This window comes from Brugia malayi (genome assembly GCF_000002995.4).
Source record: "Brugia malayi strain FR3 genome assembly, contig: Bm_v4_Chr2_contig_001, whole genome shotgun sequence".
Classification (NCBI taxonomy): domain Eukaryota; kingdom Metazoa; phylum Nematoda; class Chromadorea; order Rhabditida; family Onchocercidae; genus Brugia; species Brugia malayi.
The window spans coordinates 10,619,584-10,642,376 of record NW_025062476.1 but is presented as its reverse complement, the minus strand read 5'-3'; the positions used below and the strand labels follow the sequence as shown (position 1 = coordinate 10,642,376).

Genomic DNA, 22,793 nt, shown 5'->3' with positions numbered 1-22,793 from the left:
GCAAGGACAAATTTAGTCGTCGTTTTTATCATTCTTAACAATCGTTATCAATCTTTTCAATTCTTCTTCATCTCTCCCTCTCTGTCTCTCTCTCCCTTTCTCTCAAAATATCAATTATTTCATGCAATCGGATTACCGTCAATGTTTACATTTAATAAGATGGTATCAGACAGTATCAACAATGCTCACTTCCCTTCATCAATTTATTGTCATCAGAGGGACGTAAGTATTGTCAAAGTCACCCAAAAACTGCACTGTAATGATGCTCAATAGGCTGCGTTAATTTTAATCTCCTTCTTTGCCGCGGGAACTGTTTGTCTCGAAGTTTAGTTGGTGGTGTGCTTGCTCGTTTAGTGGTTAGAGGAGGTCAAATGTTAGAGTTTCATTTAGCTGTGCAATGTATGTTGAGCATTTCTGATAGAATAATTCTCCCTTCTTTTTTCATGTCAACAGCTCAATTCTACCAGAACTGATGTTTAGTCTTTTTTTTTCTTCTCAGTTCTTGGTGAATTACATTCATTTACAGAATAATAAAAGGATAAACCTTCGGTTCTTTAATGTACGAATATAATTTATGCTTCTTTTCATGAAATCTTTCAAGAGTGGTCATCTGTTTTTGGAAAATCTTATATAAACTAGGAAAACAACTTTACTGAATATTAGTTAACTAAGAAGAAAATGTTTTAGAAATTTAAATTGGTTTTTTATATAAATAATAGAACGGAATGAAGAGAGCATTGTAATTATTGCTATATCAACCTTATCACTAATGAGATTTGTATTGATTATCGTACTGATTGTTTAGGATAGGTGAGGTCTTACCTTTTGTCTCCTTCTAGTCTGATCATTAAAGCATGGAATTATAATCATTCACTCCAATCATTATAAAGTAAAATCTTCGATCGTTATTTTTGTCTGGTGCAACTTTAAATGCAATCTAGCCTATCGAATGATTTACAGGTAAAAGAAATACATTTACAGTTTTGGGTTGCATCTTCTTATCAGGTGCTACTCAAAGGCCTTCCTTAAGCAGTTTGGTAGGTTTCTTTATTTTTTATTTTTTTAAAATTTGTTCTGGATTTTGAATATTTTATGTCTTATGAAATGGCAAAAAGGCATATCGCTTGCATCAGATTTTCCTTTCGAGTTTTATCAATTTTTTTAAAGTTTCATCTTTGATCAATTTTTTTAAAGTTTCATCTTTGATGTGTCAGAGGCAGTGATTGGTTTTTTTTTTTTTTTTTGTTTCTATCTTTTGCTGCATTCCTTTTTCGCTTGCTTCAAAAAATCGTCTCTATTATGTATAGTAATTGCATTGAAGCAAAAACAACACCGTTAGAAACCAGAGGTTGTAAAAGATTACGGAAATATTTATTGAAATAGAATAAATCATAATTATTAACTTTGATGCATATTTTAAAGTTTGATTCTTGTCAGTAGATTCATCTTTCCAAAAAAAAAAAAAAAACTATCACAATTCTCAGTTTGGGGAATTTTCTGCACATTCAGGTTTTGTGGCAATAGGTAAAGGTTTTAAAGAAATCAGTCCGACTAAGGTAAATAAATTAAACATTTTGGATGCCATCGAACAGAACGATTTGCCATACCAGTAATAAGACATACGAAAATAGAATTCTTGTCATATTCGTTTTCCATTCTCAAAGTGTTTGTGATCCTACGACTCTGTTCTGTCACACCTTTTCATTCTTATCGTCGTTATAAAGTAATTAAAGCAATTAGATTAGTAACTGTAACACTACAGTACTGAAAAACGAACCCGAACTAGCCCAGCGGAATACGCGAGCCGATCGCTGTTGAATAACGAGCCGGAACAATACAGTGAAAATTTTTCGCATGAAACATGGAAAAGGTTGTAAATTATGAGCAAGAAAAATCCATTGAAACATCTGATATAGCGAATGAAGGTTGGTATTTTTTTTATTGGGGTTGATTGACTTTAATGATTCTTTATTTTTTGGATTTATTAGCATTTTCTTTCTTGTTTAACACTCTTATTTTGTGCTGTCGTTTGTAGAATTTCTCTGAAAAGCAGTAACATGTTACTTATTGTTCACAATTGATTTTGTTGATTGACAATATCCTTAAAAATTCTGTTGTTTTATATGACAGAATTGGTTTTGAGAAGCCCAAGCAGATATCAATGCAGGACTGTAATTTAGTTGTGTAGTTTAGTTCTACTATACTTATGGAAACCAGAACAATCTAGGTGCGTTGGAGAGCATTAATGCCAATAATTTGGACTACTTTCATTATCGACAGTCTGATTTATTGTTTTAGTAATAATAATTACTTTTCTAATTTCACAGTTTTCAGTTCTCTATTTAGAATTTTTAGGATCACTAAATCTGGCGCCAGGTGCTGAACGTCATCACACAGTGTTGCAGAATGGTAGTACTGCAGGGGCAAGTGGAATAAATTATTCCGAAACGGGTGTCAGTGTTCTTGATTACAGCACGGATTTTCCGGAACTACCGGACAAACCAAATGCATGTGCTTCACAGTTACTTGGTGGTGTATGGAATAAACCTCCCGCTGTTCGTTCTGAGAGAACTACACAGGTAGTTTCTTGTTTTTGTGATAATACATATCATTCCCTTGTCCCATTTCATGTCTTCTGAATTTAAATTGGGTAGGATACAAGGGAGGGGGGGAGGGAATATTGAAAGAAAAAGTTTCATTGTGTTTTTTTTTTCTTTTTTACTTATAAAACATATACTGATATGTCTTATTATCAAATTGCGTCGTGGAAATAGCAATAGTTGTTATTGCAAAAATGAAATGCATGTTACTAGTTGCAAATAAAGTGGAAAAACACAATGTGTTGCTTTCTGAGACCTTGCGATATAGTTTATTGCGGTAACCCTTGCCCTCTCTATATGAAAATAACCGGTGTTCTACGTATTCCAGATTAAGATATTGTTTGGTTTTCATAAAAGTTACAATTTAGATGTTTTACAGGTTTACCATCTCTCTGGCGATGAACGTGCTTCAAGAACTGGTAGTAAAAATTTCGGCAATACTAATGAAGAACAGCAAAAATGTAACGAAATAGCTATAGCCACTGGTACACAGATTGAAATTTGTGAAGCTAAAGATCATTCTTTAACACTTCTAATCACTGGGAAGCGTCAACGGGTTGAAGAAGCACGCTCACATATTGCACGCAGGCTAAAGACCCAGGCGGCTCGTGAAATTGCAATACCGAAAGAACACCATCGTGTTTTAATTGGTGTGTTCGAAATAGCTTTGTTAATTAGTAGTATTACTCGTTTTATTTGAGTATTTATTAATTAATTTTTATTCTTTTTGCTCTAGGGAGAGAAGGTATCAAGTTGCGACAACTGGAGCAAGATACGGATTGTCGGATAATGGTACCAGGCCGTGATTCACCGAGTGATATCATCAAAATAATTGGTCCACGTGACGGTATCGAAAAAGCAGTGCATGAAATTCAACTCGTAAGCGATAAACAGGTAAGATTTGACGCTAATTATTTATTTTTGTTATCATTATTATTTATTGTTTGATTATTGTTGCTATTAATTTATATTAATAATAATAAAATTAAAAAAAAATTTTTTTTCTAATTGTTATTTAATACTAATAAATTTCATTATTAATCATTATTATTGTTATTATTACCATTTCTACTATTACTACTATTCTTGTCATTATTCTTATTGTTATCATTTCCATCATTATGATTTTGCTGCATTAACGCTGGCCTTAGATAACTGTAAGAAATCGTTACAACTATTAAGCATAGAATTACTTTGACATTAAGTGTATCGAGACTTGCAGCTTCATACGTGCATAAATCATTATATTTTATTGGTAGTTTTACTATATTTTTTCTCCACTTTCAGAAATATTTTGGAAAAAAAAAATTTTTTTTAGTCGAAGTTAGCGCAGGAACATTTAATGATACCACGCGTCTATTATCCGTTTATCCGTGGGCCATTCAATGAAACGATTGATGAATTAGCTTCTAAAACAGGTGCCAAAATTAATATCCCACCACCAACTGCATCAAGTGAAGTAATTGTCATTACTGGTGAGAAGGAGGGTGTTCATTGTGCCGCTGCGGCTGTTCGCCAAATATATGAGAACATGAAAACAATAGCGAAACCAGTAACATGTGAGGTAACTACTTTCAGGTTTTTTTTTTTTTTCCTTACTAGACCTTTGATCATTTCATCATTAGGGGATGCAGTACTTCAAAGAAAATTATATATTCATACTAGAAATTGGGATTCTATCTTTCTCAATATCAGGCGAAATTTGTGTTCTTTAGTTTTACTTTCTAATTTCTGAATCTAAATTTGTTCTAGTATAAATTAGCCAGCTAACTATATGTTATGTTTTTCAGCTATTTTAAAGTTTTGTTGATGTATTTAACTGCAGCGCATTAAGATTTGTTTTTATTTTGCGACGTTTTCCGAGTTGAATATTGTGATAATCTAGCTGGAAAATGTTTACTTCATTAGCTTCAGGTAGCACGCGCGCAACATCGTTATATTATTGGACCGCAGAGACGTGGGCTAGCTGAAATACTGAAGTTAACAGGTGTAAGTGTCGAAGTGCCTCCAGAAGAGGAAGACTCCGACACTATAACTTTACGTGGTGATCCAGCAAAATTAGGCGAAGCATTGGCAATGGTTTATGCTAAAGCAAGTAGTGTTATCACGGCAGAGATCACTTGTGAATCGTGGATGCACAAATTTCTCATCGGTCCAAAAGGAATGACTCTAGAGGTATCATTTTCAATTAATATGTTACCAGTTCACGTATTTCATTCAGTTGTTCTCGAAGATTTTTTTACATATTATTTTTTTCTTCATTAGTAGTTTATTTTTTGACAACTGTAAATATGAACAAGATTTTAGAGAACAGAAAGCTTTTTTATGCCTTTCGAATCAGTTTATATGTCTAGAATTTGAGGAATTGAGAAATCTCGTTAGATTTGAATAAAACTTATATTTCGTTATTTTATTTTCGACTTTTCAGACTTTAGTTCCAAACAAGGATAAAGTTCAAATTGGATTTGAACAGGATGGTTTAATTTATTTGGAAGGTGCACCGGAAGAAGTAAAGAAGGCGCATATGTCCTTACTTTGCGAAATCAAGCGTCTGACCGAAGAAATGTCTTCAGAAACCATCAGAGTCAGCCCATCACTTCATCGTCATGTTATTGGAAGAGGAGGAGCTCTGAGTTGGTCTTTTTTCTCTTGATTCCTCTCATTTATTTTTTTGCCTAAGAGTTAACGCACACTGAAATGACACGAAATATCTTAATGTTTGTATCATGTCCATTCCACATGGTAGCTTCATGGTCAGTTCAAATCATAGTCAAATTATTCATTATCTCTTGTTCGCTGACATTTGATTAAACTGCAAACTTTTTACAATATATTCAGTGCTTCTACGTAAAGATGGGAATTTTTTTCATTATTTTGGAACTTTGATGAACATGAAGATTATTTAAATTTTATACTCTAGAATATTGATATTTCCTCTTTTTTCACTTTTCTGGAAAAATTTTTTGATTATTAAACATTTTACTTCAGTTTCCAAAATCAAGGATGAAACTGGGGTCCAGATAACTATTCCGAATGAACAAACAAATTCGGATGAAATTAAAGTCGAAGGTAATAAGAAAGGTGTGAAGAAAGCAATCGAAGAAATAGCCGAAATCGTCAAGAGAATCGTATGTTTGACAGCTTTATTTTGTATTCTGAATGTCATTTCCGACTGATAAATTGATTTTATATTTTTGAATATATGATAGCTATGCTTATTTCCTACTCATTGAAACCGATAATATACAAAGGAAAGTAATGCTGTTATAAAGAATATATCGATTACAGCGAAGAGAGAAACTATATTTATGGCTCATGGGATTTTAGAATTTCATAAATAATCTTTACTTTCTGTAGTTGTGGTTAATGCGATATTTCTAGCAACTTTCATTCCTTTTTCCAGGAGAACGAAAAAACTCGCGACATACTTATTGAACAACGTTTTCATAAACAATTAATTGGTGCCAAAGGTGAAACTGTGCAGAAACTTCGTGAACAGTTTCCATCGGTTATTTTCTCATTTCCAGATCCTGGAAAAAAGTCAGACATTGTTAACCTGAGGGGTGACAGAGTTGAAGTTGATAAAGCTTACAAGCAGTTGACTGCGATGAACAAGGAGCTAGTAAGTATTATTTAATCCTAATTGGATTTCTGTCACTTTTTTCTTCCATTATTTTGAATGTTGTAATTATTTTAAGTCCTAATTTAGATCCAGTTTTTTCTAACGATCATGATTTTTTAGAATGGGGAAAGTGAAGTTTGTTATATTTTAGCTGGAAAGTAATTTCCAAATGACAGTTCCTATTTTCAAAGAATTTCACAAACATATCATCGGTAAGGGTGGTGCTAACATTAGGAAAATCCGTGAAGAAACTCAAACAAGAATCGACTTGCCCGGTGGTGAAAGCGGCGAAGATAAAATTACAGTTACGGGAAAGAAAGCAAATGTGGAAAAAGCTGTTGAACAATTAACCAAAATTCAAAACGAATTGGTAAGGTTGGATATAATTAAAATTTGATTGTGTTTTACATTCTTTACATTGAGTGTATACTTAGGACTGCAGTAATCAGTTTTTCTAATGATGCGTTCAAATTTATTTTCGGTTAGTCGTTAGTTATAAGTCAAAGTTTCGAATGAAACTCAAAAAATGAAAGAGATCCAAATAATTGTTCTTTTAATCGTTGGTTAATAAAAGAATTATATAGATAAATTAATTCATAATATTATTTGAGGCTAATATTATAACAGTGGAAGTAAATATTCCTCAAAAAATTCATTCTCGTCTTCTTGGTGGAGGTCGTCGACTTATACTTAACATACAGGATGAATGTGGTGGTGTACATATCAAATTTCCACCAGAAAAGATTACTTCGGATAAGGTTTTCATACCATTATTTTGCGCTTTACAATTTTTTGTCTTTTTATCGTATACTAAATTTTGATGACATTTCCTGGAACTTGCATGTTTTTCATGTGGAGAACATGAAATTTTTTAATGCTTGTTTAATTCCGATAGACTAAACTCGAACCTTTTCATATAAACTTGTCTTTGTAGTAGCTTGGAGCTACCTTATAGTGATTCACTTTTATTTACAAGTATTCTCTATTTCTTATTGTAGGTCAGCATTCGTGGTCCTAAGGATGATGTTGCCTGTGCCGAAAAAATGCTGATGGCTTTAGCAAAAGATCGAGAACTTTCGAGTTTTGAAGATTCCGTCTCAGCAAAGCCCGAATTCCATAGATTTATCATTGGAAGAGGTGGTTCACGAATCAAAAAGGTTTCGTTTCAAATGCGATTGCAATAATAAGTTTGTACACAAGAATGACTAAATTTACGTTCTCTACAGTAGTACTCTTATCTCTAAATAAATTCTGTTTCTATTTTAACATCTCAACAATGCAGTTAATCTTATTGGATAAATCAGCAGATGATTCGATAATCTAACAATAACTGTTTGTATAAATGAAAATGCATAATTGCAATTTTGGAAATTATTGAGTTGAGAGCTATCAGTACAAGATTATTAGTATTATATGAAAATCGTTATGAATTAATAATGATGTCGTGTTTAGATCCGTGAAATGTATCCAGACGTTCGTATATTATTTCCACGCGATACTGACACCGATAAAGATATTATTCATCTTGTTGGAAAAAGAGAAGATGTGACAGAAGTGAAGAAACAGCTTGCAGCTATGATAACGGAACTGGTAAGAGGCTTTTTCTTCCTATATTTTGTTCGATACACATTTTCGTTTTTGTGATGAAAAAATAATTTTAGTTCAATGAATTTACAGTAATGAATTGCATTACTGTGAAACAAATTTCTTATTTTCGAGTAGGAATTGTAGCACCCGAGGATAATGGATTTGATGCAAGTTGGACGGACTACAATTATTTCAATAAGATAATAATATCAACCATGTTAAACAGCTCTAAATTCACCAGGTGGTTTGATTGTGGGCGTTCCAAATTGTCCAGTTTTATTCAACAGACGTTTGGCAATGTATTAATTCTAATGCTTGAAACTACTTTATATTTCTTATATGTCCCACTGCGTAAGACAACTAAGGTTAACATGTCAGAAATTTCATTGTGTTATATTAATAAATTCTAGAAATTAATTTTCATTATATTTCATTTCAAAAGATTATCGGGAAGTTTTTATTGAAAGTTTCTTCCAGAATGAAAATATTGAAGCCAAAATGGAGGTTGACCCCAAACATCATCGGCATTTTGTTATTCGCGGTGCCGCAGTACTACGTGAAATCCAGGATCAGAATGGCGGAGTAATCATTTCATTTCCTCGTGCTGGTACAAATGATAGCAGGGTGACACTAAAAGGAAGTAAACAATGTGTGGAGTGCGCAAAAGCTAGGATTGAAGAAATTGTAGAAGACTTGGTTAGTTGAAGCTCCATTAAATATTTCGTAACAGAAAGATCGTTAAAACTGTATTTATTGTGCTGCATAAAATCGATTGAGTGTGTCCTGTTTTCGAGGAGATCTTGTTTTCCTTTCCTTGTATGTTCTGCATTTTGTCTTAAAATTGTGCGGTGACTCATCTATTACCTCTATCCATTCATTTTTTTTTTTGTAGCCCTACTAAATCTTAATAATTATTTAAGCTTGATATTGTGTAGTAATTTTCCTTTCGTTGCAGGAGTCACAGATATCTTTGAAGGTCGAGATCCCAGGTGAATACCATCGTACACTGCTTTCAAATCGTGGGCAGAAAATCCAAGAGCTTCAGTTGAAGTATAATGTTCAAATTAAATTTCCGGATCGAAGACTTCGAGGTAGCGTCACAGATTTTTTTGTGAAGTTTTAATTCATTTTCATACTGAATTTGCTTATTTAATCTTAAATTCACTGTTCTCAAAAGGATTAATTTATTTTGTGAAATGCGCGAAAAAAAAAACTTATGAAAAAGCATTATCATGGGTATTAGCTTGCGGTTGGTCCTAAACCAGTCCGCAACTTAAGTTTTTTATGGTAAAAGCTGAGAGTTATTTTTATTACTAATCACTAAATCGTTCTTCTGCGAGTTATGTTTATTTTGGCAAAAAATAGCTTTATTTGATTTCACTCCTTTTATTACATTCTGTTTATCCTTTTGATAATTTTTTTTTTTCTTTTTTTTTTTATAGAAAACGCCCAAAATGAAAATGAAAAAAATATGGATGATGGACCATCACTACTTGATACTATCACTATTAGTGGACGCGATACACGCTGTAAAGAAGCCGCTGAAGCGCTTAAAGCTTTAATACCTGTCACCAAAACAGTCAGTTTTAGGGCTATATTATTTACTTCTGAAAGTTTCGGTTAATATTAGGCATATCGCTTTTGATCTTGCCCATCATATAATTAATAATTTATTGCTTATGAGGAGGATGATAATATTTCAGTTTTCAAGTTTTCATAATCATTTTATTGTTTTAATGTTCTTTTTTTTTATAGCCATGCTGGGTATAATACGAATTTAGGTGAACGTTGCATTCGAACATCATCGTTTTCTCATCGGTAGAAGTGGTGAAACAATACGTTCTTTAATGCAAGCACATGATGTCAATATTTCTATACCACCAGAAGATACACATTTAGATGAAATAGTGGTAACTGGAACAGCCGACAATGTCGAATCTGCCGTGGCTGATATTTTGAAGCGTGTTGGTGAATTTGAAGAAGCAGCGGAAATTCGGGTACTATTTATTTCTTACTATTTAATTATTTTTTATTAATCATTTCTCTGTTGTACATAAGATTAAGATTCGTGAAAGTTAGTTTCTCTCATCCAGTGTGAAGGTGCGGAAATAAACATTTTAATTTATCCGAAAATTTTTTTAAATAGATGATTTTCATGCATATAATTTTTTTTTTCGGCGCTTTGGGTATTTCGCATCTTGATGATTCTCAGATTTTGAGCAACTTTTTTAAATTTTAGCGTTTGCGCTCCTTCAAGCTTACATTTGATGTCCCGTCAGAGTACCATGTTCGTCTTATTGGTCCACGTGGCAAAGTTGTAAACGAATTGCGTGCTAAACATGATGTTTTAATTGCTTTTCCTCGATCCGGCAACGATCCACCGGACACAATTACTCTTACTGGTAATTTCTCTCAATCAGTAATTTATTTCTGGCTCCATTTTTGAAAAAAGTGTGTTTTAAAATTTAAAGTTCAGGCTGAGAAAAAAGTTTTAGCGGATTTCAAATACTGTTAATTTTAGGCTATGAGGCAAACTGTAATGCATGTAAAGAAGAGATGGAAGCGATGATTGGTGAAGTACAATCTCTTTTTACTCAAGAAATTTTTCTTGATGCCACTTTCCATCCTCGTTTAATAGGCCAGAAAGGTCGTAATCTGAAAAAGGTAATGATATGAGCTGAAAATGTTTGTGTTCAAAGTACAAAAGTCCAGAACTGTTTGTAAAAAAATTATTGGTTTTTAAAGATGTCGAAGAAAAACTACAGCATTTTCGTATTATAAGCTTTTATTAAGCTTATAATACGAAAATCCTTGAGAGTTAAAAGTAACCACAGTAATTTTGGTTTCTTTTGATTGTTATTTTACCAAATATTAGATAATTTTTCAAACCATTAGGAAATGTGGAACTTTTAAACAAACTGGTTTGTTATAAAGCTTATTTAAAAGGAAATTTTTTCCACAAAGATATATTAATGAGATGATTCAGGTGATGGATGAGTTTAAAGTGGAAATTCGTTTGCCAAGGAGCACCGATCCAGATCCGAATTTGGTTGTGATTGCAGGCAAAGATGAAGATGCGGTATACGATTGTATTGAGCAACTGCGTCGAGAAGAAGAAGAATTTTTGCAGGTTTTTCAGATTTCAGTTTTATGAAAAATTGTTGAATATTGCGTTTTTTGTTTTTAGCGTGAGCTACTAAATAGCAGCAAACACAACTAATTTGTCAAATCATGAAATTTTTTTTTTTTCATTTTTTTTTTTAGTAAGCTGAAATTTAATCTGATATTATAATGTGAAGCTAAGATTTTATCGTGCAGAAATATAGATTTCAAGAATACTTTTTTTTTCAAATTCGTCATAATGACATAGGTGAGGAACCATATTAGCGCGATCTCTTGTCAACAACATTCGTTGTTGATTTCATGCTAAGTTTAGATCAGTGGAATAAATACGAACATCAATACCTGTTGTCAGATTTTTTGTAAATAAGAAGGATTCAGTTTTTAACATTATAATTTCATATGATTCAATTTAAGGAACGTCGCCAGTATATGCCTCCACGTGTCATGGAGCAACCACCACCGCCGCCTCGTGTTGAGGTGGAAATTAAAGGAGCACCATGGCAGCTAGATATGCAATCCGAAGAACAGTTTCCAACAATGGGTACTACGCAAGCGACAGCTGCAGCTGCTGGTGTTTGGAGCGGAATACGCCGCTTTTAAGGCTTAAAATGAAAATTAAATCAATGAATCACAATATTAATAATAATAGAGTACTACCATCCTTCATATACAAAGATGATGATAACAATGGCAATGAAACAGCAACAATATTATGTGTATACTATCTCATTCCGATTCTTGTTTGTTTTGCACAGTCCAAATCTTATTCTTTTCTTAACTTCATTCTATCATACTTCTCAAAGCCTTAATTAATTTTCAATGGTTTGAAAGTTTTTTCAGTTAAAAACATGGTTTTTTTTTTTCAAGTTTCAACTTGTGGTTGTAGACCATATATTGTCTTTTTCTCTCTCCCTTTTCTATACTCCTAAATTTTTTGGAAAAAAATGAAGCATAATCCTTCCCTCGTTGTGCCTTTACGATTTATCAATTTTTATTGTGCAGGTATGCTCAGTTATAATTAATGTTACAGTGATTTTTAATTTGCCTATTATTTCTTTTTTAGTAAGCTTGATTTGGTCCTGAGGTTGCATCCAGCACGCATCTAGTTATATAAAGTTATTAGTTCAATTCAGTTCCTTTATTAACTACGTTTATATCATTTCGAATCAATGCTTAATTCGAATGCTTAGTACGCTCTAAGATGCTACAGGAATTGCAATACTTCTGGACCGATTTCAACTTTTTCATTATATTACAAAAGATTATGATGATCCAACTTTGAATACATTTGGAAAACTCAAAGTTCAGCAGATCGAATTTATTGCAGTGTTTTCATTTTGACACAAAATTATCACTTTGCAGTTGTTTCATAGAGTGTTGTCTTCGCTTGTGGTAAGGTAACGTTCTCTTCCTCATGCGGAAATTAAAACTTAGTTTTTTGACTCAATCAACATTAGTAAACTTTGTTGATTTTGAAGTTTTATTTTTCAAATTGTAACCGAAAATACTTTATCTAGAGTTGGCAGACATTTTCATAAGATGGTTGTTGTACTCAATGAAATTAATATGGAACAGTGCCTTACGATAACTGCTTGTGTTGTAATATTCCCTTTATTGTTGCGAATCTTATTTTTTTTTTCCTTGTTTTTGAATTATAGGATTGCTCATTTTCGGGGATTCATTGTTTACTTTTTTTAACGAATTTTCAAAATCTATTTCAGAATTTTCGAGGATTACTTCTTTTAATTTATGGTTGTTTTTAGTTGGCTTTTCGCTTTCTATTTATTTATTATTATCAAGAATTATTATTATTATTATTATCATTGCTATCATTATCATTAATATTATTATTGTTATTATCATTGCTATTATCATTACTATTATCATTGTTATCATTATTATTATTGCTATTTTTTTTATTTTTTATGTTCTTATTAAATTATTACTAAATTATTATATATCATATTATTACCAAATTATTATTATTGTTATCATTGTTATTTTTTTTTCTGGTATTATTATTTTCACCATTATCATTACTAGTATTACTATTAAACATTTTATGGGTAGTAAATATCATGTGTGCATCATGAGAAGCGCCAGAAGTTGGACGAATTGTAGTACAACGTTTCCTTCCATTCGCTGAGTTTGCCCGACGTTCCCTCAGGTTATTCTGTCTGAAATATCTCAAACTAATGAATACAGAGGATAATTTCAAAAACTGAATGCCAAAGAAATTCAACGAATAAGCGAGTTTATTTCTCACTGAAGAGAATCTGGCCATGATTTCTGTGGTGGTCACCAAGCATGCATTTGATTTAATTGGAGTATAGGATTTGTGGGAGTGAAACGTTTCCTCGTTAATCACAATTTATTTCTATGGGAAAATATGAAATAAGTCCAGGTTTTTAAGAGTCTACTATTTTAAACCTGCATGCCAAATTATTTACTGCTTAATCTAATGGTAATTCTAAAATAATCATAAAACTATAAACTCCAGGAGATAAATGGTGTAAACAATTGTATAATATCGTTATGAAATGATGAATTACTGCAAGTTATTATTCTGTGCTAAAATTCTAAAATATTTTTCTCAATCTGATCAGCTTCTTTAAAATCTGTTTGAAATATTTAGCTTTCAGTGTTGAACTATATTAATGATAGCAGAAATAATCGGAAATTTTTTTTTCCTGACATTTTTTCACATATTTATATTATTAAAAGCGTGAAAAAAGCATGAAATTGAAAGTGTAATATAAATTGTTGAACCAATCGTTCATTTTTCATTCTATTCAATCAGCAACTTGGACTTTGATCTGTTAGTTTAAAGAGATCGGATAGAATGTTAGACATCCCTCAAATGAAATAAATGGTAGCTCATGTTTGTGGTTCATTTTTTTTTCCTTCCAAAACTTAACTTTATATGATAATTAATTTTAACAATTTTTCGAAATTTCTTTAGCATCCCTTATTTTTCATATACTAAAGAATGTCGAATGAATTACAAAATTTTTCTTTTTTTTTTTTTAAAGTAATGTGCAAGAAAAAGTGAAAATATTTGATTAATGTGAATGAATAGATTAGTGAGAGAAGTATTTTATCTAAAGTAACAATAAGTTAGCTCAACTCTTCTTCTTCCCATACAAATTCACTCAGTTTGATGCTAGATTTTCACTTCTCACAGTCACAGATAGAAGTAAAGCAAATTGTAAGATAGAATAGAGAAGGATTTTTCTTTTGAAGTATTTAAAATGATAAACTTTAGTGTTAGGTTATTTTAACTTTATATTGCATTAAACTTCTTGTGTTGAAGGAATTAATTTATAGTTTTAGCAAATTTATGAAATTGTAAATTAAAATTCTTTTTACTCATATTACATTGCTTTTTTAAACAATCCTATATTAATTTACTAATTAAATTAACAGTTTATTTAACATTTTAATTAAATTGGTTATAGTACAGTAACTGATTTTTAAGCTTGTCAAATACTTCTGAATGATTCTACTTGACGTTCTTGCTTTAGTACAACGATCACGTGTTGATGATTCATGTATCAAAGATAAAAATAGCATTCTTTTTCAATTTTATTTGTTATAACAGACAAGTTTATATATCTCAGCAATTAAATTAATATTAATTAACACTTGTTTTAATTGTCTTTTTAATACCGAAAAATCGCATATTTCATACTCTCACCTTTTTTGTTTTTGTGAAAAGCCCCAAGTTTTAATCCACTTGCAAAAATCAGCCCATATCTCCCTCCCTCCTCTCAATTTACCTCAATTCTTCAATGTGACAGTGTGACAAATTTTTCCTGAACTGAGTGCGGTGAAAGGTTCTGAATCGAACAGTTCCTATTGAATTTGAATCTTTAAATTTGAATTTGATTCTATGCAACAAGTTTGTAAAACTTTTTTAACATAAAATACCTCAATTCATATATTTTATTTTCCAAATTTTACTTGTTTTTTTATTAATAATGCCTACTTCACATGCATTTCCTCGAATGAATTTTTTCCAAATGAAAATTTTTGACATTATGCTAAATTTAGATAAATTTTAAGCATTGGAAATAAACAAAAGAAAAAAATTGGTGTAAATCAAGCGCTAATAACCAACATCGATTATGTTCCTGGTTTGTTTGTTTAATTATTTAATTTTCTTTTTCTTCAAAAAATAAATTAAGGAATGTAAGAAAAAGCATCAGTTCCTTTTCTAATTTGAAAATTTAAAACTGAAATTGGAAAATATATCATTTTTGGATTTTATATTCTAATTAACAAATTTTAAATTCGAAGAAAATTTTATCCTTCTATAACACATTTTTTCTTGTCTTAGTACAAATGAGCAGTTCAAATTGCAATTTAAAGACTGTCTCTCTCATTTTCCTCGCTATTACACATTTTAAACAACTGCTCGACAATTTCGCTTCATCTATATCTCAATGTTGAAATTAATTTCAGAAGTATTTCTTGATGATGAAAGTGTGAAAGGTAGGAATAAAGTTTTCATAAAGATTGTGGACCTCAAATCACACTTATCATTAAATGAACTCATTCAGATTTTTCATAATTCTAAAAAAATTATTAAATTGTCAAAATAAATATTATGCCACACTTGTGTGCTTATAATTTCAAATAAAAACTTTTCACAAATTTTTTTTTCTTGGATTTTGATTTTATGTTTCATTTGTCAGAATAATAATTCTAAAATCTTTTAATCATATTTAAAATTTTTGCTAGCAGCTGTTAATTGATTGAAGCGTTTTGTTAACACAATTGTAAGATTGAAGAAAAAAAAAACTGAAAATGAAAATGTTTGAACAAGATTAATGAATATAATTTGTGCAATTTTTATGTTCTAATGTTTTAAAATCTTTTTTATTTGGCTAAAATATTATTTCTCCTTTAATCATTTAAAATTAATGAAAGAAAATAATGAAAAAGATGAAAAAAAAAAAGCAAAATTTTGGTAAATTTGTTTAGATCATATTTTATCAAATCCTTTAGGCATTAACAAAACCAAAAGAACGGCGCAAATCAGCACCTCTCATAACTACCAGGAATTCACGTGAATGTTGTCCACGCACCTGTGAAACTGCTGAACCAGGCTGTAGTGAAAGAAATGAAAATGGTTTAAAGATTTATCCTATTTTTATTTCTTATATTAGTCTTGCTGATAAGTAAAATTTACAATTTAGCTTTAATTACTCATATATTTTCAAGTATTTAGAAAAAATTTTTCAATTAATAAAAAGATTAAATGATACTTTTAAATATATTTCATAAATATTAAGTTGGCTAAAAATAGGCTTTATTTCCTAGAATGCTTTAAGAATTTAAAGTTTTATATTTTTACTTATTTATTTATTTTACTCTTTGATATTCTGTTATCTTAAATATTCTCAATTGTTTTTTTTTTTTTTTTTTCAGTAATTATTTTTCAGAGACTTCTCCGCTTGTTTTGCAATTAAGGGAAGAATTGGAAAAAACAAGATTGGATAATGAGCGAACTCCATCACCTTACTATGAACCTCTAAATATCGTCCAGTCTCGAAAACAACAACGATCTCTATCCAAACAAAAACGACGTTCAAATACTACAGCAGAAGTGAGCCATTAGGAATTTTAAAATTTTTTAAAAATCATAAATCTCTTCTTTTTTTTTAAAAATAAGAATTTCTAAAAGATTGTTATTTTGAATTCACTTAACATTTTTCTAATAATTAGTATAATAAGTTTAATAATAAATGATTGATTTGTGAAAATGTTTACTTTACTTATTTTTAAAATGCTATTGTTGCAGATTACTCCGCATAAATACACCGATGATCCACTAATAGCTTGGGAAATGATTAAAAATAATCGTCCTGTGAAGGCGGTGAGACAGGCAAGAGACAGACAAATGTTTACTTTCTTGATTAGTTGTAAAATTGTTAAAAATTTAAGAAGTTTTGTTTTCAAAACTTTGATTTTTAACTGAAATTTATTATAAGAGCGAGGGAAGAAACAGATGAGAAAAGGATTCTCTCATAATGTCTGCAAGTTTTTATTTTTTCACTAACTAAAATTAAAATGAAATCTTCAGATGAAATTGAGTACACCAATAAGACATGATGCTGTCCGATTTGTCTGTATGGCTTGTATTCATCAGTCATTTCCGGATCCGCAATTTATTCCGCCCGGTGATATACTCATAGTTGCAGGAGATTTTACATTGTACGGTCGGCCAGATGAAGTTGAACTTTTTAGTAAATATTTAAGTAAGTAAATTAACAAACATCACAAAAATTTAACTTTTTCATTTACTGTTTTCAACAAAGCACAGTAATTGTATAATCCAACAAGCAAACATTTTAAGTAAATTCAAGCAATTTAAATTGATTCCACAAATTGCAGATTAACGACAATAACTGAATAATTTGTAATTATTTTTGCCAATAGTTCAAGTTTTTAAACTATAGCAAAAATTTTTGAAATTTTTAAATTACATTTAAACTGCACTTAAATAATGTACTTCCATAAATTATAAATTAATAATGTTATATTAAATGATTTGTAATTATAATGCAAATGCAAAATGACAAACCCAAAAAATTATCCGCGTCCTCTCAATAATTTCTATAATTATCGCACGCTGAAGTTACCGCCGCCACCCGAAGTCTTAAGCACCTGTTTAGCTAATAACATAGTTAAGTTTAATTTCACCACAAAATACTTTATATATTTTCCGTTTAATAAATTTTTAGCTCTTCTAAAAGTAATTTATTTCAAATTTAATACTTCAAATTTAGCAATGATCGATGAACAATTCACAAAAATGTACTAAATGCTTACCCATTTTATTATTCAAATAAATTATAAATTTAAATTTGAATCAGAAATTTGAAACTAAAACAAGATGGATAATTTTAAAAAGTCGCACAAATCAAACTCATATAAAATAGTTAGTGTGCTTCATGCGTGACATGGAATATTTTAAATTTAAAATATTCCAAAATATATTTAAAGAATTTTTTTAATTTCTTTACAGAACAACTTCCACATACTCTTAAAGTGGTAATAGCTGGTAATCACGAATATACTTTCGATGATCGTTTCATGAAAGCTCACGGTAAGATTTAGGTTTCAAATACTTCAAATTATAACAAATGACTCATTCATAATTAATTTATCATTAGCTTAACAAATGCTTATCATTGTTCGAAATATCTCTGATAAGTTTCAATGTAAGAGAAAGATAATTAGGATTTCAATTTATATAATTAGGATTATTTCTTGTTTAAATTTATTCATTACAGTAATACTAACGCAATATGTTTTCCCTGATAATTTCTGAAGTAGATAATCATGATTTAACTTCATCTTAATTTATTCAATGTAGTTCAAATAATTACAAAGAAAATTTCATTTATACCAGAATTATATTAGAAGCATGAAAAGTAATATTTAAATTTGTTTTTTAGGAAGTAAATTTGGTGAGAAGAAATTAGCTGTGAAACAAACACTTAGCAATGAATTTTCATTGCAAGAAATGAAAAATGCTAAAGCGAAATTGGAAAATGTAATTTATTTAGAAGATAGTTCTTCGGAACTATTTGGTATTCGAATTTATGGAACGCCATGGTTAATATTTCATTTCAATTGACTAATCGATTATATCATTACAGCATTTAAACACTTTGTCTATTCATTTTAACATTTCATAATTAATTATTATATTTATGAGATGTGTTATTAAATTAGCGAAGCACAAATAATTCATTTTTTATTTATTTAATTACATTATGAATAATTATTTTGGTATTTTTATTTAATAATTAATGGTTAAATTTTTGAAAGTAATGATGAAATGAGGAAAGTGATTGAAATAGCTTTGAAATTTTTTTTTGAAATTTAAATATTCCCTCTTTTCTTAATGATATTACTTTGATCTTCGTTTATCATCATAATCAACTGTATACTGAAGAGAGTATCGATTAGACAGATAAGTTTAATGTTTTAATAAGTTCAGGAAAATATCATAAGTTGTGAAAATGAATCTTTGCTTCATCTGTAAGTTAGCATTCTTGTTTCAATTTTCTCTTTTTGAATTCAAGAATTATCGACGTGAGATGAAATTTTAGGCTACCAGAATACGATGATATGGCTTTTAACCTGCCTCGTGGGCAAGCTTTACTTGATAAATGGAATGACATACCCGCTGGCATCGATGTTCTCATCACTCATACGCCACCGCTAGGTTGTCTTAGCTAATGATTGATTGAACGATTTCAATTATAACTGATTTCATCACTATAAAATGTTATTGGTTGTAATAAGAAATGAAAATTCTTGCCATTATTGATTTTTTGCAGTTTTCCTTTCATCATTTCAGCATTTAAACAATTTTTGTTATTTTAAATTTTTTAACATCAACAAATTATCACAGATGAACCTTTTTTCTTTTTCAATTAAATTTATTTACTATTCTTTACTTACTGAGAAGATGAAAATTGTTCTGAAAATTACAATTATCATTTGTTATCGTTTTAATCAGTAGTAGATGTATTTTATAATGATGACCTTAAAATTTTTGCTTTTTTTTCTAGGACACGGTGATATATTATCAACAGGGGAACATGTCGGATGTGTCGAATTACTGAATTCTGTAGTCAAACGTATTCGACCAAAGTATCATATTTTCGGTCATATTCATTCAGGTTTTTTTTTTTTTTTTTTTTCAAATAATAAATGAAGAAAACTATCTTTTAACAGTAGTTTTTTATTTTTCTCTGTCAAAAATATGGCACTTAGCATACTATTACTAATCCAACTACTTTTCAAATGCTAGTAGATGAAACTGAGCTGAATGAATTCATTTTTTTTTTTAATTTTAAAATTAAAATCAGTGACTATGAAATGTATGGTAGAATGTTAATATTATAAAATTATTGTTATATAATACTGCATTTGATGATATTAACTTATAGTTTTAATTTAACGGATATTAAGTCACATATATATGTATATAATAAATGCGAATCTGTTGACATATGAAAAATAAGTAATAATTTTACATTTATAAAGTATTTGTTTTAGGATATGGCTGTACAACGGATGGTTATACAAAATTTGTAAATTGTTCTTTGGTAGATGATCGATTACAATTAGTAAATAATCCTATCATTTTTGATATATCTGTTGATGAGAATAAGAAAGAACGTTGGACATACAAATATCGTCGAGCTATTAAGCATAATAGCTAATATGATAATGATGATAGTGATAGACATATGTGATTATGCTGATAATAAATGAATAACTTAATTTATCAAACATAATTTTTAATTTGAAAAGTTTTTAAATTTTATGTAAATTTGATTTGTATAAGCAATAATAATAACAATAAATGTGATAATTAATCATATTGTTTTGTGTATGAAAAAAAAAAAAAATTGGATATCAAGAAAAATGCAAAATATTAAATCTTTCAAATTCAAATTTAAATGAATAATTATTGCCAAAAAAGTATTATAGAAAATCAAAATGATTTCCGGGAATCTTCCACTGGAATTTTCCATCTATCAGTTCATCTTCTCTATATTCCACATATTTTGCTAACGCTGATGTTATCGAATCTTCATTTTCTTACTGCAACTTGTATCTTGATTGATGTCATTTTGCTGTAAAACTTTTTCTTATCAACTTCTCAATATTTTAGCAATAATTGATATCAAATTCTTCATGAAATGAGTAGTAGTTATGTTTTCTCATCGAAAAAAATTTTAATATCTATCAAAAATACGACATAACTCGAATTGATTAAATAAAAGAAAATTGTTCAAGAAGTATTAAAATTAATCAGTAAAGATGACATAAATGAAAATTAAATATTATACTTAAATTTATACTTAACAACTTAAATAGATACACTGCCTGCCAAAAATGAATTAACAGAAAATATCACTTTTCTTGATAAAGTCAAGAAAGACGTTCAGAAAATTCAATAAGACTTTTCAACATTCTCCAATAACTATAATAAATATGAATGAATACCTGTGGAAGTTTAATCGAATTTCATTCTGAAATTACTTCTTGAATTGTCATCATCATCATCAAAATCTTCATCACAATTATACCTTCTGTTGCTATTTACCATCTTCTGCTTCAGTTTTTTTGGTGTAACAGTCAGATTCTGAAATTCTGGATGCATCGCGAGAGTGGGAAATACTGGTAAAGGTAGTGTCGCAGTGCTTCTTGTAGTTGTCACTGCAGTAGACACTGTTGATGTCGGCAAAATTAATGACTGATGATTGATCGATTGAAACAAAGATTCCGGCATAAAAGGTGCTGATACTGGATATGGAATATGAAATGGAAACAAAGGGATTTCCGGTGAGAATGGATAGATATTCTGGATATGTTGATACTGTGGTGCTGTAAATGATAATATGTCGGGAGATTGATCAAACCAGTTTCCTGATTTTATTGGACGACGACGTTGTTTGACAGGATTTGGCATATCGTGAATAATGGATGAAAGTGATGCTTTAGCTGGAATCGTAGATGGTCTCATTGACAGTATCATTGGAGGTTTCGTCATCATTTTTACCGGTTTCCATTTTATCACTGATTGCTTTGATTCCCGGAAATTGTGATCATAGATTGCTTTTTTATTGCTTGCCTGTTTCATCTTCTGTGCTTTTGACAAACTCCAAGCTTTTGGCAATTCATCTGTTGATGCTAAATAATTTTTTGAATATTAATGTTGCTTAGAAATTGAAGTGAATTTCGAAATTTATATTAAAGAACGCAATGCTATGAAATCTGCAATGTTCTATAAAAGTTAAAAAAGAAATTTATTTATCGAAAATCTATTTTCTTACTTTCACAACTGACTCACTGATTATGTAAATAACATTGCTTTTTCTTAATCAATAATAAATTCATTGAGAATTATTTGGCGGATAATATAATTTGTTAGATCTTTGTATATATTATTTTAAAAGTAAAAAATAGAACTAACTTTTTCCCATTTGTTGATTTGTATAAATTGAGACATTGTAGTTTTGGCTGCAAACATATTCTCGTTTTCAAAATCAATTAAGCTTAATTTTTTTTCATTTCTTAATTCACAAAATCAATTAAGCCAGTTTTCTCGAATAATAAATTACTAATCAAAATACATACCTTATTTGTTGTTCGTGCTGTTTTGTGAGTAATTGTACTGAAATTGTAAATACTACTTCATATAATATTTTACACTTCATATAGAACAGTTTTAATTACTACCTTAAATTTAAATCAAAAAATGAACGGAAAATTAATTGCTCAATAAAAAGTGATAAAAACAAACTTAATGTTAGGATGGATATTGTTAAGATCCACATGGTGATATTATATCAGTTGAATGATAAGGATGCTACGACCCATATATATATATATATATATATATGTATCCTCAGTATATGATCTGATGTGGAATAATTTTAATGATAAGGATGACGCGACTCATATGCATTTATATCATTGATGAATGATAATCTATTGATCTTATCAACAGCTGTGTCCTTAATTGTAAATTAGTTTTCGACAAAATTTAAATTCATTCCATTTATTCGAACAATTTTTAATCCATTAAATTATTAAAAATAATTCGACAAAGTTTGTTCAGTATTTTACTAAGTTTTCAAAATGGAAAAAAAAAAACTATTGGTAAAGTATGTTTTTTTCTACCGTAATTAACTCACATAAACCTTTCCCGGATTTTTTTCAAAAATTTAACCGCTTGAATTTCTAAATTGTTGAGACCTTCCTGTTACGATATAAGCGAGATGTAAAAGTAAGTCATTGGAGTATTTATTGCATAATGTCAATTT

At 29.7% G+C, this 22,793-nt stretch overlaps 3 protein-coding genes across 3 annotated transcripts; 2 read left to right on the top strand and 1 right to left on the bottom strand.

Moving 5' to 3' along the window:
- Positions 1-1,861: 1,861 nt before the first annotated feature.
- On the top strand, positions 1,862-11,532 carry Bma-vgln-1 (KH domain containing protein; the record flags this gene model as incomplete). The annotated part of the gene is made up of 21 exons (XM_001892771.2): positions 1,862-1,925; positions 2,356-2,579; positions 2,980-3,250; positions 3,337-3,494; positions 3,919-4,164; positions 4,515-4,775; positions 5,029-5,233; positions 5,589-5,728; positions 6,004-6,222; positions 6,374-6,592; positions 6,834-6,980; positions 7,221-7,379; positions 7,675-7,812; positions 8,287-8,505; positions 8,765-8,900; positions 9,252-9,388; positions 9,591-9,806; positions 10,049-10,211; positions 10,331-10,473; positions 10,796-10,939; positions 11,347-11,532. The coding sequence occupies 21 exons, from the start codon at positions 1,862-1,864 to the stop codon at positions 11,530-11,532; spliced, it is 3,795 nt and encodes a 1,264-aa protein (XP_001892806.1).
- Positions 11,533-15,059: 3,527 nt separating this feature from the next.
- On the top strand, positions 15,060-20,180 carry Bm5649 (Ser/Thr protein phosphatase family protein; the record flags this gene model as incomplete). Its single annotated transcript, XM_043079183.1, has 10 exons — positions 15,060-15,068; positions 15,943-16,066; positions 16,380-16,543; positions 16,739-16,822; positions 17,021-17,195; positions 17,966-18,046; positions 18,399-18,558; positions 19,059-19,174; positions 19,524-19,634; positions 20,014-20,180. 10 exons carry the CDS (start codon positions 15,060-15,062, stop codon positions 20,178-20,180), a joined length of 1,191 nt encoding a protein of 396 aa, XP_042935117.1.
- Positions 20,181-20,980: 800 nt separating this feature from the next.
- Bm11080 (Uncharacterized protein) lies at positions 20,981-21,607 on the bottom strand (the record flags this gene model as incomplete). The annotated part of the gene is made up of 1 exon (XM_001892773.2): positions 20,981-21,607. The coding sequence occupies one exon, from the start codon at positions 21,605-21,607 to the stop codon at positions 20,981-20,983; it is 627 nt and encodes a 208-aa protein (XP_001892808.2).
- Positions 21,608-22,793: the final 1,186 nt, after the last annotated feature.